The 18816-nt window shown below is 43.0% G+C and overlaps 1 protein-coding gene across 7 annotated transcripts in view; it reads left to right on the forward strand.

The window, feature by feature from the left end:
* Positions 1–605: 605 nt before the first annotated feature.
* The window catches only part of HYCC1 (hyccin PI4KA lipid kinase complex subunit 1), a 36926-nt gene continuing 18715 nt past the window's right edge, over positions 606–18816 (forward strand). For 6 of the 7 annotated variants that reach the window (XR_008309919.1, XR_008309920.1, XR_008309921.1 and 3 more), the window contains exons 1-7: positions 606–759; positions 3065–3144; positions 5498–5599; positions 6942–7121; positions 11645–11725; positions 12160–12275; positions 12522–12617. Coding sequence is in view for 4 of the 7 variants with exons in the window: in XM_053262149.1 (XP_053118124.1) it covers positions 3094–3144; positions 5498–5599; positions 6942–7121; positions 11645–11725; positions 12160–12275; positions 12522–12617 (626 nt within the window). In the remaining 3 variants the exon portion in view is untranslated. Of the gene's footprint in view, positions 760–834; positions 983–3064; positions 3145–5497; positions 5600–6941; positions 7122–11644; positions 11726–12159; positions 12276–12521; positions 12618–18816 lie in introns of those variants that run through there. The other variant, XM_053262150.1, reaches the window with a different exon arrangement.

An 18816-nucleotide genomic window follows, 5' to 3' on the forward strand; every position in this document is an offset into this window, starting at 1 on the left:
TAGCACTATGGTTTAATGCTGCATGCATACGTTTTTGTGGGTGACAATCCGCTTTGTTCTATGCTGGTGTGGTACTGGAGAAACACACTAAAGCAGAGGTTTGAAAACAGAGCAGGGAAATAACGTTTTACTGTTCCTCCACCCAGTATCTGTCGAAGTGGATTGCCAGCCACAGCCACGAACGCTTATGCAGCATTAAACCATCTTATGATCTTCTTAGGCCGAGTGCCATTACTGCCCATTTCTTCACAAAATTTGGTTAACACGGCAATCAACTATGAGAGAACAATGTTAAGGAAACGGAATAAAGCAGGTAGTTGCACCCCGCCTAGCATTACCACTCTAAGAAGACTGGGGCTCCGTTTAGGTTGCAACCGGCCCACCTTCACAGACCTCAGCCTGGTGCCCCTGTGCAGGGCAGGGGGTTGCACCGGATTCGCAGACCCCACTCCACTCTCTTCCAGGAGCTTCACCCTGCACCCTACAAGGGCAGCAACCAGCCCCCTCTGCCCCCCGCGCGCCGCTCCAATTATAAATAGCACAGGGGCACGTGGGTGTCGAAGTCTCGCACTCGCGAGAGTTCCAGGCTCCTCCGTGCGGATTCTCTTTCTCCTTCTCCTCCCTCTCGTTCAGTTGCTTCACGGCAGTGGAGGAGCGAGATCGAGGAGCGGATTCGCTGCCGTTGGGGTGGAAGGGAGGAGTGGGGAGAGAGAGAGAGGACGGCTCGGAGCAGGGAAGAGCTGACCGGGAAGAGTCCGGGTGAGTCTCCTCTCTCCGACCCGGAGTCGTCTCCCTGCAGAGTGGGAAGGAGACCCAGAAGCGGCGCTGCGGTTGGGTGGGAAGCGGGGAGGCATAGCCAAGAAACTCAGACCAGGAGGGAGCCAGGGAAGCCTCTCGCTCTCCTGCCAACTGCGCCTCGGAGGCGGGGAGGGCGGGCGGCTCTCCCGGACTGACCTCGGCGGACGAGGAGGCTCGTGTGATGGTGGGTCCTTTAGGCATCCTGCCCGTCCACCCCGCCCCACCCTCCGCCCTGCAGGGCTTGAAATAAAAGGTTAAGACTTGTCCCCAAACCCACACTAAGGAGTGGAGATGGCCAAGGCTGGATAACACGTGGAGCCGCCTTGGGGCGTGTGGTTGAGGGTCGCGCTCCCCTTCTGAATGAACTCGAGTCTCGGGTTCTCAGTAGTGCGGGGGGCGGCGGCGGCGACTGGCAGCCTGCAGGAGCAGCCGGTTGTGCCCTGAAGCTTCGGGCATCGCTCGTGTGTGCGGCTTCTTCCTCTCGCCTAACCTTCATGCCAGGTCACGTTGACCAGGCGAGTGGTCAAGGACGAAAATGCTTGTGTGGAAGGGCTCAGCTAGAACTGAAAGGACTGCCCAGCAATCCTAGAGCTAGGCACCTTTCCAAGGAAGTTCCTCTTCCTCCTCAAGCCTTAAGCCACAGCAGGCTTTCGTTAGTTCAAAAAAGATACCTGTAGATCCTGACAATTAGCAGATCATCGGAACGTGTGGCTTTGTTTTTTAGATTCTAGGATGTGGAATTATCCCATTGTTTTTATACCTCTGTATTCCTAACCCCCCAGCCTTTTTTAGGTTTCATAGCCTAGAACCTAGAAAAACCAAAACACAGCCACATGTTCTGATGATCAGCAGATTGCCAGGCCCTACAGGTATCTCTTTTAAACTAGAGAATGCCTGCTGTTGCTTGGGGAGGAAATTGCTTAGGAAGCTGCCTAGCTCTAGGTTTGACTGACTTGACCCATCACTATAAAGGATTCTTTAATAACGTTTTTGGCTAGTGAGGAGTAATGCAAAATAGCAGGGCAGGGGGGAAGGTGGCACTATTCAGGACATAGTGACTCTATCTCTTTTCTGTGAATCTCTTCTTCCCCTGTGGCCTGGCAGTATTCTTTCAGCTGGCACAGAAATGTGGAGTGGAAGGTGGAAAGCTCTTCAACACTGAATGATGTCTCTGGACTTAGATAATAGTTTGCCTAATGCTCCTGGAGCACAGTTTGGGTAACAAGTCTGAAATTGATTGAAAGGAGTCCAGAAGCATTAACGAAGGTTGCAGTGACTTATTGTGGTGCTAGCTGCTTTGGCACTGCACTGCGCCTTCCCACCACTGTTTACATTTTTGTCAGCTTACTCAACAGGTGCAATGGAAGTAATGGGTTCTCATTTCCTTGTATATCTGTGTAACTGTATATTTTATCAAGAGTGTATAACAAATGACTTATACGCAGATGCATTTCTATGCAGTCTATGATCATTAGAATCTTTAGAATCCCAGCATGTTCCCTAGTGTATAGAAAATCAGAGTGATAACTGAGCTTCCAAAAGCCCTTTTCCCTTCTAGAAAAATGGGATATATTGTTTTGAATCCAGTCTTATGGTGGGCTACCCCAACATTTTCACCACTGGCAAAGAAAACTGATTGTAATTTTACTGTTAAAAAAATCACTGGCAGATGACTGTCACCCTTGCAGTTCTGGGGATCTTCTTAAAACGAAAGTATTACACTGCTTAGCCTGCTGTTGGCTATGTTTTAGTAGGAATAGCTTCATTTGTGTACTTTCAGTTATAAGAGCTGGTACTGGTGAATGGACATTGGTGTTCTGGTGGTTTCAGGAAAAATGTGTTTATGCTGGTCTTTAGTTGCATGTTTGACCTACTTTAACTGCCTTATTAGTACTAAGCTGTGTTTTTGTGTGCTGATATTCTTTCTATTGTATTGCAGAGCATAATGCACAGTACTGTTTTTGAAAGTTTTTTCTCTGTACTTAGAGAAAAGAGAGTGTTTTCTCTTAATGTACCCTTGCATGAATAAAACATTGATAAATAAAATGTTGCTACTAGTGTGTGATGTGCAATGCTGTTTTAACACTCCAGCATCTAAGTTGAGAAGGGTGTTCGTTCCATGGATTGTTTCCATAGTTATGAATATCAAAGCAGATGCTTTGATATAATGCTTTTGACTATAATGTTATCCACTCTCTCATGGTTCTTGTCTTGCCAAAAATAAGTGTATTGCAAAGTACTCACATATTTCTTCCCAAATCTTAAGGCTGAAGATTTCAGAACAAATGTTGGAAGATGTTGGCTGTGGACACAGGGATTGTAGAAGAATGGTTATCGGAATTCAAAGTAAGATATGACTCTTGCAAATCAATATTGCTTTTAAGTATTAAATGTTAGAAACTGTCCCTAATAGAACACAGATCTCTTATTTGCCATTCTGCTGCAAATACCAAAGCATGAAACATTAGGTTTGACCCATTTATAATCTAGGAAGGATAAAATGCTTTATGTTAACTCTGAATTAAACAGTAGTTGAAGTTTTGGTATGGCTGGAACTCTGAAGTCCAGTTTACCCGGCATAATCTGTACCAGAAAATGGAAAAAATTGGAAAAAATCATAATTCTCTCCAATAGCAGTCTTGCATAATTTTTTGCCTATTAGTTTATCATTAAAGTGGCTGTGCAGAAATAAGGGCTGAGTGGTTTGGGGGTGGTGGTTTTGGCGGGGGCAGTATTGGATGCAGTGTTCTCTGCTCTTGGACTATCTGTGTGATACTGCCATTAGGACTACAGTTGTGCAATCCTTCAAGAGATTAAGGGCTATAGCTCCTCCCTCCATTGTGCTTGCATCCAGTGGCACAGGTGGAGGGGTGGGACTTCTTCCTTTCCTACTCAGTTCCTGTTTAGCCAGCTGCTGAACCAGCAGTAACACTGGAATGTTTTCAATTCAATCTTAAAACTTTTGTTGAAAGTGGATTCTTGTTCAGTTTTATTAGTCTTTATGTAGCATAGTTATGGAGAAATGGTTATTTTCCTCTGTTTTTAAGGGTTAGGTCCTGGCTTTGGTAAGTCAGCAATCTTGGTGTTAGTGTGTGACATGGTTGTCACACAGCAAGCAACAGATGGTTCGGATTATTGGATTTGAGAAGCATAAGGTGCAGGGCTAAATTTCTGACTTTTGATTTCTGACACCCAAGGAATGGTGTGTTGGTTCTGACAGATGATCTCACCACTGCCTTTTGTAAATTTTTTTTTTAAATTTAGGTGATGAACTAAAAACAAGTTATACTTGGGTTTGGACATTTGTCCGTGTGTGCAGTTCTTGTGAGCAGTCCTATTTTTAGGCAAATGGATGGACTATGTGACCTGAAATCCTTTCCAATTTAGAACCCATTATAAGCAGTTCTGTTTTGTTTCGATTTCTTAAGAATTCTTGGCACTCTTTCCTATAGAACTGTTCTTAAGCTGAGGTCAGCTAAAGGACTTCTAGCTCACTTTCTCTTAAACACTTGTTAGCACTTTTGGAATGACTGAACAAACATCTCAACATCCAGAGACAGCAGCCATGGCTTACAAGAGATTTCTTTCAGTGTATTTAAATGAAACAATAATGCAGCTTTCCCCATACATGTTTACCCTGGCCCTTCATAGTTTTGACCTTGGCTGATTCTTGTGGTTGGCTCAGTTCCTGCATGTTCCTGATCTTCTGTAGTGGGACACCTACTGCCCAGGCTTCTGTCAGTCTGAAACTTGAACATTCAGACTTCCAGAATGCTGAGAGGAACAAGGCATATTCCTTCAAGTTCTTTCCTTTTTCTGCTGGACTACCTGTGGATGCCACATGGCTTGTGCTGGGTATCTGAAACTCTCTGTCAGAGAAAGACTAGGTTAGGAGAGAAACAAGCCTGGGCCGGGCATATAACAAAATAATGATCTGTAGACAATGCCTACATCAAAAGGGGGGAAAAACCCAACTTTATTGACCTTTGAATGCATCAATAAATCCAGGCACAGACAGTGCTTCATTTTGAATCAACGTATGAATTTAGTCTTTCAAAAGAGAGATGTTGTGTGGCACAGTCTATTAATGTTTGTTCGGAGGTTAAGTCCCACCATGTTCAAGTGTGCTTTGGGTCACATTAATAACCAACATGAGTCTTAGATCAGTATACTCTTAGTCCTGCAGAGTGGGTCTGTTCTGATTAATATTTTAGTACAGAATCCTAGGAAAGTGTCTCCCTACCCACTTTTCCGAGCATAGCAATGGAAGTCAATGAAACTTGCACACAGACAGTATAGAATCTGGATGGTGGACCACTTGGAAATTCCATGAACACTGTCTTAAGTTCCATTATGAAAGAAATGTTGGATATAAATGAAGCAAGTATCAGAAGATTATTATCATCATTATTATCATCATCATATAGTGTTATTATCTTTGCTTAATTCCTGTTTGCATGATTCTATAGTAGTAAGTTCAAATACTTTCTGTAACAAGTCACATTATAGTTGGGGTGGTGTTAAATGTGCTTTTAAAATTAAAATGCAGAAATATAGGATACTCTGGTGTAGGACTTATTCCACCACCCCATCCCCCTGGAATTGAACTGAAAATACTGCTAGAGTTCACACCTTTTCTGCATAAGGGATAAGAAGTCTGTTTATTGGATTAACTTACATGTTTAACTGTTTGTATTAGACAGTGCCAGAAGCATCCATACCAAGCTATGCTAAAAATATGAAAGACAAGAGTTCTCTGGTCACATCTTTATACAAAGTTATTCAAGATCCACAAAGTGAGGTAGGTAAATGTATACAGAACTATAACTGAGGCACAGAAAAGTGTGGGAATAAAATATGCATCCTCTTTATAAAAAGTATCAAGGTCATAAACTAAATGCAACAGTACACAGGGTGACACGAAATAAGAAATATGCAGAACATCAGTCCATTCATGGCATACATCTTGAGGCTCTTCAGGTGTTAATTTTGCTTACACTGTACATATTTCATCTTCTCTGTAGCCCAGAAGACTAAAAACTTGATTTTTAAAGTACCTTTCCTGCTCAATTGATAGTCTTTCTGTTTATATATTTGGTGTTCCTGCTGAACAAATTAGATTTGACCGCTTGGCTGTAGGAAAGGGTCAGTCCTCCCTGCAATCTGCCTCCTTTTAGCAAGCAAGGCTCTTAAGACTTTCTGAGTTTTGGGAAAGCAATTAGCTATTGTCTTTCTATGCCCCCCTCCCCGATATATTTTAAAATTGGGATTTCAGTAAAGGTTTTTGAAGGGAAGAGGATAGTTTTCTCAGTCATTATGACCTAGCTGCCTCACTGATACAGAAGTAGAGGCAATTTCTGTTTGAAATCTTCCAGTTTTAAAGTTTGAATACATATATACTATAGAGCTATACTTCTAGAGCAGTGCTGTTATATAGTTGCTGCCAGCTGAACCTAGAAGTGCTGGTTATCCTAAAGGACATAGAAGTAGAAACAAGCACATAAATACCTATCTCTTTCACTTACTTTGACTTGTCACTGTTAAACTGCCATAACCCACCTGCATCTTACTCCTCACTACTCCCTCTCTCTCTTTTTGCCACAGTTGATCTTCCTCCTCACCCCCAACCTTGACCATTCTTAAAGCTCAAAGTATAATTGTTGTACCACATCTTTCCTTCCACTATTGGGGTCCCTGCTTTTTCCTAATTAGCTGCATGAAAGACAGACACTTAAAAATGCATCTTTGCTTCTGAAAAGAAGGAAGAACTTATTGAATGAAGAAACTAAATGGGGCCACACTAACTGCAGGAGATGAATATAACATCTGGCATACAATCGAGTTTCTTCTAAAAACTAGACAACTGTGCCACTCAGTGTTCCCTCTAAGGCATGTGTGTGTGCTCACATGTTTTTTGATGTCCACTTAGTTAATTTTAGATCCTGCTCAGGCTGAATCAGGAATGTCCCGCTCTGAATGCGTGTGCGCGCACGCTGCCTTGATACTGCCACCCAGAACAAAACTCATTCCGCGCACAGAAGGAAAAAACGTAGAGAACACTGGTGCCACTTGAATTGCAGAAAAACATATCGTGAAGTGTTACACCATTGCAATAAACATTTAATGGTGGTTCTTTCTTTCAGCTCCTTGAGCCAGTCTGTCACCAGCTGTTTGAGTTCTATCGCAGTGGTGAGGAACTTCTGCTGCAATTCACGCTGCAGTTTCTTCCAGAATTGATATGGTGCTATCTTGCTGTGTCTGCCAGTAAAGACCTGCAAAGTAGTGGCTGCATAGAAGCACTTATCCTAGGAGTTTACAACTTGGTGTGTATTATTTTTTATTATTATTTATTATTTTTACATTTTATATTCTGCGCTTCCTCCAAGGAGCCCAGAGCGGTATACTACATACTTAAGTTTCTCCTCACAACAACCCTGTGAAGTAGGGTTAGGCTGAGAGAGAAGTGACTGGCCCAGAGTCACCCAGCAAGTATCATGGCAGAATGGGAATTTGAACTCAGGTCTCCCCAGACCTAGTACAGCACTCTAACCACTATACCACGCTGGCTATCACATTTGAGATGTTAATCTCTCTCTCTCTTGGGATAAATTACAAATCATTGGTATTGGCGGAAATGTCCCTATGGATTTATTTATTTATTAATGGAAGACAAAAATCTGGATTATTAACATGTGCTATGGTACTCTTGGGTTTAGATGTCATTAACAATCATCTCCTTTAGTTCTAGCTTTATTGGATGAAGCAGTTTACCACTGTTGCATTATGGCATGCTTGGTCTTTATATATTCTTTGTGCATTATCTTTATACCTACTAAGGCCTCATAATGCTGGTGTGATAGCAGTGGGACAATTCTTACCTGGAGTGTGCCTATGACTATACACTCTTAGTCTTGAGTATGTGGGAAAGACTGCACAAAGAAATGGGCAAGGTCTTTCTCTGAAGGGGAAATAGGGGTTTGGAGGTATGCTTCTTGCTCTCTTCTGCAGATTTCTTTTTCCCATCCCCAATGACTATTGCTCCCTAATGTGAGACATTAGAGGGAGAAATGTGAGAGTGGTCTGAAGCGGGTAGCAGGTATGCATAGATCTTCCTCCTTTGATCTTGGATTAGAGAACATGTGGAAGGCTTGCTCCTTGTTGTAGAGCCCCCATTAGTTTATCCTGATTGAAAACAGAAAAAACTGGGGTAATGGGTTTGGATGAGGTAAGGCTTCAAGACTGTTTTGATGTCTAGTGCCAGGTAGTGGAGATCTGGAAGGAAAATGTACACTGATGTGCCCTTCTCTCATACTTTCCCTGCTCAGAGCTGATAGATTTGGTTTTGGAAACCAAATCTTTGGAAAGAAAGGTGGATGTTGCCTGTATTCTGGAAAGCAGGGGAGTTCTCTGCTTGGCATAGAGTAATGAACTGCATTAATTATACAATATCATTAGTTGATACAAGTAACTCTTGTCTGGTACAGTTGGTAATCTGGGTTGTACCCAAGATAACAACTTTACCTGTGTTACAATCCTATAAAATTGGTTGTGTTCAGGTAGGGGTGTGTGTGTGTAAGTAACTAAATAAAATGAGTATTAAATGTGTGACTTGGTTTTGATTGAAAGCTGAAATCAAACAGATAGTTCTGAATTTTCTGTCTCTTTAAAGAGTTTGGTGGCACCAGTATTCCTTCTAAGGTGTGCACATGTCCATGTGCACACAGTTTTTTTTAATGTCCCCTCAGTTAATTTTAGATCCTGCTCAGGTTGAATCAGGAAGGCCCCACTCTGAATACACTTGCGCGCACACTGCCATGATACTGCCACCCAGAACAAAACTCATTCCGCATATAGACGAAAAAAATTAAGAGGGAACACTGGGTGGTACCTTTTGAAATAACTTGGCTGTGATGTAAGCTTTTTTGGGCTGGAGTCTACATCATCAAATACATGACATTCTTGCTCAAATGCCGCCAAGAGCCTTTGGAGTCGGGCAGTATATAAATTTAATAAATAAAATTTAATAATAAAATGGCTAGGTGTGTATATTCCTTGAGTGTAGAGGAAAGAAAGAGAAAAATTAACTTTTGGTGGGGTTGAGTAGTATAAGAGATGGCCGTGTCAAAGTATTACGTTGAAAACAAGTGAATCAGATTGGGTGTGACTAGTGGCTGCTGGTGATGAATCAAGGGTGCTTTTATGGAATTCCCTTTTATCTAGAATTACCATGCTTCCACATTACACAGTTTTGACATTAACTTCCAGTATCTTTGGCATTCTCCTCCTGTGGTCTTGATGTGTGCCATGTTTTGTGAACTACAGTTGCAGCTCCAGCCAATCCAGTGTAGACAGAAAAAAGCACTCTAGAGCTTTTCAGGGCTCCTGTGTTAAACAAGCACTTATTATTGTGGAGAAGCATATTATCTGTTGGACTGGATTTTCAACAAATGTATTTATTTAAAATATTTGTATTTGGCCTCTCTGCTCGGGGAAGCTCACAACAGTAAAACTATAAAAGTACTGTAGCACTGCTGTTGGGTGTATTTGCATCTGATCAATGATTGTAATAAAAGATCAGATCAGGGTTCCTATCTTTGAAATGGAACACTTTTTGCAGCTTCAGCCAACTCAATTCTATTCTTGCCATTAAAGCAACAACAGAAATAATGAAAAAGGAACTGGTAACAAGTCTTCCCCACTCCATCTCTGCAGGAACTGAAACTCAAGGGGGAATCCTCTATAATAAAGTGCTTGGCGTGCGTCTGCGTCTCCCTCGGCTGTTCTGGGCATGCGCGGAGCGCATGCCCAGAACACGCCGAGGGAGACACGACCGCCAGCACCAGGCGGCCATGTTAGTGGCTGCAAGGGGAACGGACAAGCCAGGAGGCGGCGGCGGGTCTGGCCTGCCCGCCGAAAACGACAGAGGTGGTGGCGGTGGGCCCGGCCCGGCCGCTAGGAGAGCAGAGGCGGCGGCGGGTCCGAACCGGCCACGGGGAGGGGAAACACGGCGGCGGCGGCTGGCATTCTTGGCGGCGGACCTCTCTGCCCGGCCAGAAGGCCAAATGCGACGTCGGCGGGAGGCACTCTGGGCGGCGGAAAGGGTAGGCCGGCGGTGGGGCCCCAGCAAAGCGAGGAGGCGGGGGGAAGCCGGGTGAGTTGGCAGCGGAGGCGGAGAAGGCCACTAGCGCCCGTTATTTTAATGGGCTGAAAAATACTAGTCCTCTATAATAAAGTGCTTGGCGTGCGTCCGTGTCTCCCTCGGCTGTTCTGGGCATGCGCGGAGCGCATGCCCAGAACACGCCGAGGGAGACATGACCGCTGGCACCGGCCACCATGTTGGGCAGTTGGAGGAGAAGCGGCGGGCTGAGGAGAAGCGGCGGGCTAAGGAGAAGTGGCCGACGCCGGGCAGGGGGAGGAGCAGCGGCAGGCCGAGCGGCGGCCAGGAGCTGCAGCAGAGACCATGAGCGGCGGCGGAGGACTCTTAAGCCCGGCCGCCGGGGGTACGGGGGCTGGGCGAGTGGCTCAGCGGGGTGGCTGCGGAGGCCAGGAGCGGCGGCCAGGAGCGACAGCAGAGGCCACGAGTGGCGGCGGAGGGCTCTTAAGCCCCGCCGCCGGGGGTACCGGGGCTGGGCGAACGGCTCTGCGGAGTGGCTGTCTCGGGCCGAGCAGCCCGGTAGAGGGCTCTTAAGCCTGCTGCGCGGCCTGGTAACAGGCGGCTCGCCGGGGGCTGTCGCAGGCCGAGCAGCCCTGTAGAGGGCGGCCCGCCGGGGGCCGGGTTAGCGGCCGAGCAAAAGCGGGAGGAGGAGGTGGCCCTGGGCAGGAGGAGACTGTGGGGGAGGGCGGAGAAGGCTACTAGCGCCCGTTAATTTAACGGGCTGAAAAATACTAGTTACTTGATAATCCCCCAGGTGGGTTTAAAGGAAGCAATAAAACAGGCTGAACTTGTAAGCAGCAAACTTGAATTTGAAACTCTCAGGGGGTTTTGCTGAATAGAGCTTAGTCATGAATAGGCATTATAAAAGGCTCTTGGCCAAGGGGAAGGGCATTGCTGGCTAACACAGCACTATATTAAATGCTGTGTGAAAACTGTTAATTTTACATTCAGTTTATTGCAGAGAAGCAATGCCTTGGCACTAAAGAGCTCTAGTGTGGAAACACTTTGGATCTAGCTAGATCAGTATAGTAAGTAAATGCCTGAAGAGAGGCTACTATTATTTTTGTTCCAACAGCCTAACATGGCTAGAACTATCTGTGGTAGTGACTTTTGAAATAATGGATGTCTAAAAAATAAGTTTCTCATCTGTTTTGGCTCTTGTAATGCTAGCCACAGTAAAGTCCCTTAAGTATTAGTAGTCGTACTATTTGTAAATGAAAGAGTTCGTATAAGCAAAGGAATTTTATAAGGCTTGTTTAAAACATGTTATACCACAGTATCAATTTTTGTAGTATTAAAACTATGTACACTTTACAAAGAAGCCAAAATGTACATTACATTAAAATGATTGTAATTTTTCAGAACTTTAAAGTTTAAATTGACAAATCTCATTGGACAAATTTAAGAATCTTAGTGAATAAAATGTCTTATATGCCAGGTACAGCATGTAGTTGGCCAAGACATACTAGATGTGAAGGATGATTGCTTTCCTGATCCCTCTTCTAGTTGAGGCATATATCTTCATGCTTCCATCCACCTCCTTATTTAGTGGCATTGTTCTTAAAGAACAGCTGCTGATGTGGGATGAAAGTTCATGCCCTCCTCAGCTATACTAAGTGAGTGCCAGTTGAAACAAACCTATTGTTCCCATATATTTTGCAGAATGTGCTGTATTTCTTTTTTTACTTACAGGAAATAGTTGATAAAGAGGGGCACAGCAGAGTATTAAGTTTTACAATTCCATCCTTATCCAAACCATCAGTATATCATGAAGTAAGTTTATATATGTTTCTACTTTATGTGTACAATTCTGTTGTAGCCAATCTTCAGTGAATGTCATTCAGTCGCTGTTTTATCATCTTACTGGTTTAGAAACACACTTTCCTTGTAGAAGTCATGCTGGTGGTGCAACTGAATAGAATAGTTGCTGTTGTAGAATATTCTGAGAATAGATGGTCACGATGAGCTTCTCTGAGAAGTGTTATATTGACTAGAATTCTAATAAGCTTCAGGTGCAGTGGTCAGCAATCTTGCATAAAACTTCCAAAAAGTTAGATTATTTTACTTTCAAAACTAGTGTGGATGCTGGAGTGATAAAGCTGAAGATAGTGTGAGCCTGAAAGTAGTTACTTTGCCTTTTAAAAACAAACTTTTTTTCACTATCACTGACTTGACTGATGAATTTGAGTATTATCTGTTTTCTTTAGCCATCCAGTATTGGCTCACTGGCTCTTACAGAGGGTGCTTTATCTCAGCATGGTTTGTCCAAGGTTGTGTACAGTGGCCCTCATTTGCAGAGAGAGATGCTGACAGCACAAAACAGGTAAAAATACATGATACTACTTTCAGTCCTAAATACTTAAAAAAACAATATTGAACCTTTGTGCTGAATTACTCCTTCATAATATCTTCATATTCCACAGTTGCATATCTTTTGATAATATCACAGAAATTGGTGGTATCCTTCTATAATAAAAACTGACAGAATAATGTGTGTTTCTGTTTGCAGGTTTCAAGCTTTTTTGTGTATTTAAATAATTAGAACTCTTCTTCCTTTTTTAAAAAACAGATTTGAAGTATTGACATTCCTTTTGTTACGTTACAATGCTGCCTTAAGCTATATGCCTGCCATTTCTCTTCAATCATTATGTCAGATCTGCTCAAGGTAAGTTTCCTCCCCTTCTTCTGGCTGAACTATATTGAAAATAATGAGGCTCCAGTCATATGGAAATAAGCGCTGCTGGACAAACTGAGGCTTCTTTTTTAATATGTATGCACAGAATTTGGGTATAATCTAAGGTACCTTGCTTTATATTGTAGAATTTAAAATTAAACACATTCTGTAGATTAAATAATGGGGAGTAACAATAAAATGAGTTAAAGTAGAATTAGTATATAGACATTTGTTCATTTGCATTTGAAGAAAGAAACCTTGAACCAATAGTATCTTGGATTACTAATGCAATTTTACCTAATCTTACAAGTTTCAAAAAGTTAAATTTGTTTTTGCAGACAGCAAACTCTCAGCCTGACTTTAAGGTTTTCTGCCCTTTTCCTAAATTTGAAAAGAAAGAAAGCAGCATTAAATAATTTAGTGCCAGCTTGCAACATACATATTACATCTCATGAAAACCTCAGAATGTGCTCATCCTATGTTCCTCTAATTTGTAAGTACACCCCCAAGTTCTAACAGCCCATGTTACTTTGAGTGATCCTATAATTATTCTGCCTTATTCCCTCCATCAGGGGAAGTGGCAGTGAACATAGCTATACAAACATGGAGTTAGGAATATAGTAGTAACTTAGGTTTGACTCGGAAAGGTAAGGAGAGAGTTGTCCTGCATTTATTTAGGTCTCTGAAGCTTAGAGTTCTGGAGGACTTCAATTTCCATACCAAGGCATGGCATGCATCCTAATGTGTGTATGATCCAGTGCATGTTACAGGTCACATTCTTTATTTAGCCTCTTATTTCATGCAGGTAAGGATTGATCCATGGGTGAGGATTCTAGTGTTGAACTCTTTGTTGTGGATGGATTGTTCTCTGGTTACAGCCTCATTCGTAGCTCCAATAGGCTTTTGCAGAGGTGGTGTAACCATTGATGAATCTGGATGATTTCCTGATATCTTTGGAAGATTCTGGTAGCTGATGAAGCCAGCTACTTTGTTGGAACTCTAGTTGACTCCTGCAATAAAGAGCAGACATGGGCAATTCATGCAATAACTTCTAGGTGTCCTATCTGCATTTTAATGGAGCATTGACAATGAAGCAGTAAGAATGACAGCAAGCACAGTGGAAGAAAGCTCTTGGTGAATCCAGTTGAATACTACTTGGAGACCATCTAAAAGCCTACTCCATGGTGATGGTGACAGTGAATAGATCAGTCTTCTCAATTACCGTTACATACACAGTCTCATCGAGCACAGGTTTTTTGAGTGGTTAAAGGTTTTTTCCAATCTAGCTTTTCATTCTGAAGGTTTAGAACCCTTGATGGCCTGGTGTGACTGTTTTCAGAGCGTGTGGTTTTGTGGTGGTTTTTCGTTCTTTGTTTTGTTTTTTTGCAGTTAAAATAACTCTCATCTACTCCATCTGCAATTCTGAGTCAATTGATATCAAAGTCATAGAGGTTCTTGTGCTAGATTTGATTAGATGAGTTTCAGTTATTAATACCCAAGGAGGAAGACAAGATATTTGAATAGTCAGTTCTACAGTATATCTTCATGATTTTTGTTCATGGCTAGTATTGAAAAACTGAGAGAAATTGATAGCCTTGGTGAATACCCATTAATCATTGAGGCTGGGGGAGCTTTGTTCAGGGATGTAGCAAGGTTTGAGTGCACCCTGGAACAAAAAGTGAATATGGGTCGCTCCCTCCACATCCTCACTAAGCTGGAGAGCCCCTCTCCCTCGTGGGTCCAGGGACACTCTCCCTATTCATTGGTTCAATTATAGCTATACCTCTGGCCTAGTTCAATCTAGCCTGAAAGAGGCAATAGTAAAAACAATAGTGCATTTTAAAAAACCAAAACTTTCTCCTAGATCCCCATGAATTGTGGAATTATAGCATAATTTTAATCCCTCTTTTTAGCCAATAAGGTTGAGTAGGCTGCCACTGAACTGCTCCAGGTACTCCTGGATGATTAGAATAGATCTAGGTCAATTTCAAGTCAGTTGTTTGTCAGGGTTCGGGAGTGATAGTGCCTTGGGTGCCCTGGTGGTTGAGCTTTGGGGGGAAAGTTGCAAACAGCCTGACTTAGTTTTTCCTACAGCCTCGGATCTTTCAAAGGGAACTTTAACCCAACCTTTTTTCAAAAGGGGTTTCATATTGTCAGTATGCCCAATTATATCTATCATGTTTCAACTATTGTATGGTAATTCCATAATCATATTGGGGTTTTTGCTTAATTGTTTTAACTCCATCAAATAGGTGATCTAGTAGGCAAACTATCAGCAGACACTGCATGGACAGAAACTCATAAGAATTGTTTTACTTCAGCTGGGGAGTTAATATCCATGGTATGCACACTGATGTTTAATGCTGGAATTGATGCAATTTTGTCTGAACTCCCAAATATGTTTTGCATGGATAAAAATATGGCTAGAAAACCAATCAACCTGACTACTCGGACTTCATAACTTCATGAGGGTTAAAGTCACTATAGGTTAGATTTAGGAAGTATTCCTCACTGCCCCTTGTGCTGACTCCTTTTGGAAATGTGATCACTCAACACAATCTAACAACCCTCTTCAAGTCCTAAAATCCCAAAAGTGTTGATTCCAAATAGTTTTTAATATTTGAAATATTAATATTTCTCCTTTAATATTGTGGGAGTATCAGTTACCAGAATGGACTAACCAAAATCTTATATTATTGCTTATACCCAGCAACGATGATAAACCTATTTAAGTGTTATATATAAAAAGGGAGACTTCACCTTGAAAATCATGTTAGAACAAATATAGCAGGCAATATAACAAAATTAAAATGCAAATATATTGGGTCTGATTGTGGATGAAGGGGCTGACCTGACATATATTACAGAGACTTGGTTGGGGGAGGCTGGTGGCCCAGTCTGGTCCCAGCTTCTCCCTTCAGGGTACTTTGTTGAGGAGCAGGTAAGGGGAGGTGGAGTGGAGTGGAGTGGCTGTGGTCTATAAGAACAACATCTTCCTTACCAGGATCCCTGTCAAAGTGTCAGAAATAATAATTATATTCTTTATTTGTTAGCCGCCCCATAACAAATTGTTCTCTGGGCAGCTCACAACACAGTATTAAAGCATCAAGTTTAAACATAACATGTTCATCCAAAACAAAAAACCCAAAGATACAAAATACAATACAAAACAATTTTTTAAACTTTTAAATTAAATTCAGACTTCTAAAATTTTAGTGTTTGACCATATCAAATGTGTGTATTTAAGTTTGGGAACCAGGGATAGACTGGGACTTCTGATGAGTCCCCAGCTCCTCAGAAGTATACCAATTGCCCCACTGCCCAGCGGAGTCCTAAACTAAGCTGATGGGCTTCGTCTCAGGTTTGGCATTGAGAGTCTCTCAGGCTTGTGGTGGTGGGGGACTTCAATGTTCACTTCAAGACCAGTTTGTTTGGGGCGGCTCAGGAGTTCATAGTGGTCATGACAACTTTGGGCCTATCCCAAGCGGTGTTGGGACTGACACACATTGCTGGTCACACGTTTGATCTGGTCTTTTACTCTTTTCAGAGTAGTGTTCTGTGGTTGGGGACTCATCTGGATAAGGTCGGACTTACAACCACATCCCACCTATGCAGTGGTGTTGAGCCTACTGTATTAGGATGGTCCACCCAAAAGGGTTATTGGATCCAATAGGATTCCAAGAAGCCTTGGAAGGATTTAGTGTTGGCTCTGCTGGTGAACCTGTTGATGCCCTGGTGGAGAATTGGAATAGCAAACTCACCAGGGCAGTAGATATGATCTGTTCTAAGTGTCTCCTCTGACTTGCTTCAAAACTGGCCCTTTGGTACATGGAAGAACTGCAGGGGCTGAAGCGTTAAAGTAGATGACTGGAGTGCAGTGGCAAGGTAGATGACTGGAGCGTAAGTGAAGAGAGAGACTCTAATCAGACAGGTTACAATATAGAGCACATTTGAAGATCTATGCTCCAGGCAATATGTGTGGAAATAAACAATTCTTTTCTGCCCATATTGCACCCACAAGCTCATGTCCAGTGGAGTTGTTAGGGTTATGAGAGGGCTAGTATGTGCCCCTCGTCACTTGAATCAGAATTTGGAACCATCAGTTATCCACTGTGATGTCTTCAATGAGTTCTTTGTGGACAAATTATCTCGTGTTCGGGCCGACAGACTCAGATCCCGCAATTACTGCAGTGTCTGATGCAGAGGTGTCCAGCAACTCCTCTTATGTGGTTAGGCTGGATCAGTTTCAGTTTGTGATTCCTAAGGATGTGGACAAGCTTCTTGGAGCAGTGTGGCCTACAATCTCTTTTCTTGACCCTTGCCCAGTATGGCTTATACTATCTGGCGGACGGAGGGGGGTGGGTTGTTGTCGAAGGCCTGGTAGATATTATAAATGCTACTTTGAGGGTGGGTAGGATGCCTCCTTGCCTTAAGGAGGTGATCATTAGACCTTTTCTGAAGAAGCTTGCCTTGGATCCCTTGGAGTTAAGCAACTATAGGCCTGTCTTCAACCTGCTATGGCTGGGCAAGGTAATTGAGAGGGTGGTGTCCTCGCAGCTCCATGCAGTCTTGGGGGAGACTGATTATCTAGACCCATTTCAAACTGGCTTTTGTCTGGGCTATGGGCTGGAGACTGCCTTGGTCAGCCAGATGGATGATCTTGAATGGAGAATTAACAGAGGAAGTGTGACTTTATTGGTCCTTTTGAATCTTGGCGGCTTTGATACTGTCGACCATAGTATCCTTCTGGAGTGTCTGAAGAGGTTGGGAGATGGGAGGCACTGCTTTGTAGTGGTTCAGCTTCTATTTCTTGGGTAGATTAGTGTCCCTTGGAGACTGTTGCTCTTCAAAATCTGAAGTTGGTTCAGAATTCGGCAGCCAGGTTAGTCTCTGGTTTCTTCTTGGAGAGACCATATTACTCCTATACTAAAAGAGCTACACTGGCTCCCAATAAATTTCTGGGCAAAACTCAAGGTGCTGGTTATAACCAATAAAGCCCTAAACAGGTTAGGCCCTGGGTATTAAGAGAATGTCTCCTTTTCTATGAGCCCCATAGCCCATTGAGATCATCTGGAGAGTTTTGTTTCAGTTGCCACTAGCTTGACTGGTGGCTACGCAGGGACAAACCTTCTCTGTTGCTGCCCCAAGACTCTGGAATTTGCTCCCTGCTGAAATAAGAGCCTCCCCATCTCTGACAATTTATTAAAAGTCTCTAAAGTCTTATTTTTTCACCCAAGCTTTTTAACTAGACTGTGGCTTTAAATTGTTTTAAAGTTTTCAAATTTTTTAATCCATTTTATGTTGTAAACTGCCCAGAGTTGCACAATTGTGATAAATGTTGTATATATTCAAATAAAATGGTTTAGCCTAATAAACTTTATCCCAGAGGACTATATTCAACCAAATCGGCAGTGCCCTTCAGCCTCTGTCTTCATCCTCTTATAAAGGAGGGTAAAAGAAAAAAATATTAGCAACCCCCAAACACAGCTGAGACCACTTAGCAGGTTGCAGTCCCCTTCCAGGTAGAAATAATCCTTTATTAGAGGGGAGCAGTACATCAATCATGCAGCAAATGAAGGCCCTTTCAATGGAAGGGGGAGAGAGAAGTGAGGGATGATGAAAATTAAGCTGCTTGTGAGAAAAGAGAAACTGGGATGGGGGAAGAGATTTATCCTTTTGTACCTGCCGATCAGGCAAACTTCAATAAGGGGAATAATACTCAAGTGGAGGCCAGAACTCAGGACAATAGTAAGCCTTCACCTGGGTGGAGCAGCATCTCAGGTGCTTCAAAAGCACTTTAATCTCCAGGGGGTCCCAGTAGCATCTTGTAAACACCCCAGATCAAGGATTCTAAGCAGGGCTTGTGCATGGCATATGAGAAAGCTGGGGTTGTAAGCATAGAGAGCATGTTGAAGCTGTGCCCACTGTGAGTCACCATGCTAAGGGGTTTTGGAGATGCTGGAGTGCACACTGGAGTTGGGATTCCAAGAACAATTCTAGGGATCAAAAGAAAGATGGCAAAAGGCAGGAGAGCCCTCTAAAAGTTGGTGTTTTGGGTGTGCCAACTCCTAGGTGAAGGCTTGCAGTGACTGAGATGGTGAGTCCTAGTTGATAGGAAATGGAAGTAGATGGGGACCCTTGGTGAGCTAGTCAATTGGGGCAAAGTCTGATATGATTGTATTCTGATGTC

This window comes from Hemicordylus capensis, chromosome 6 (genome assembly GCF_027244095.1).
Source record: "Hemicordylus capensis ecotype Gifberg chromosome 6, rHemCap1.1.pri, whole genome shotgun sequence".
NCBI classification, from domain to species: Eukaryota; Metazoa; Chordata; class Lepidosauria; order Squamata; family Cordylidae; genus Hemicordylus; species Hemicordylus capensis.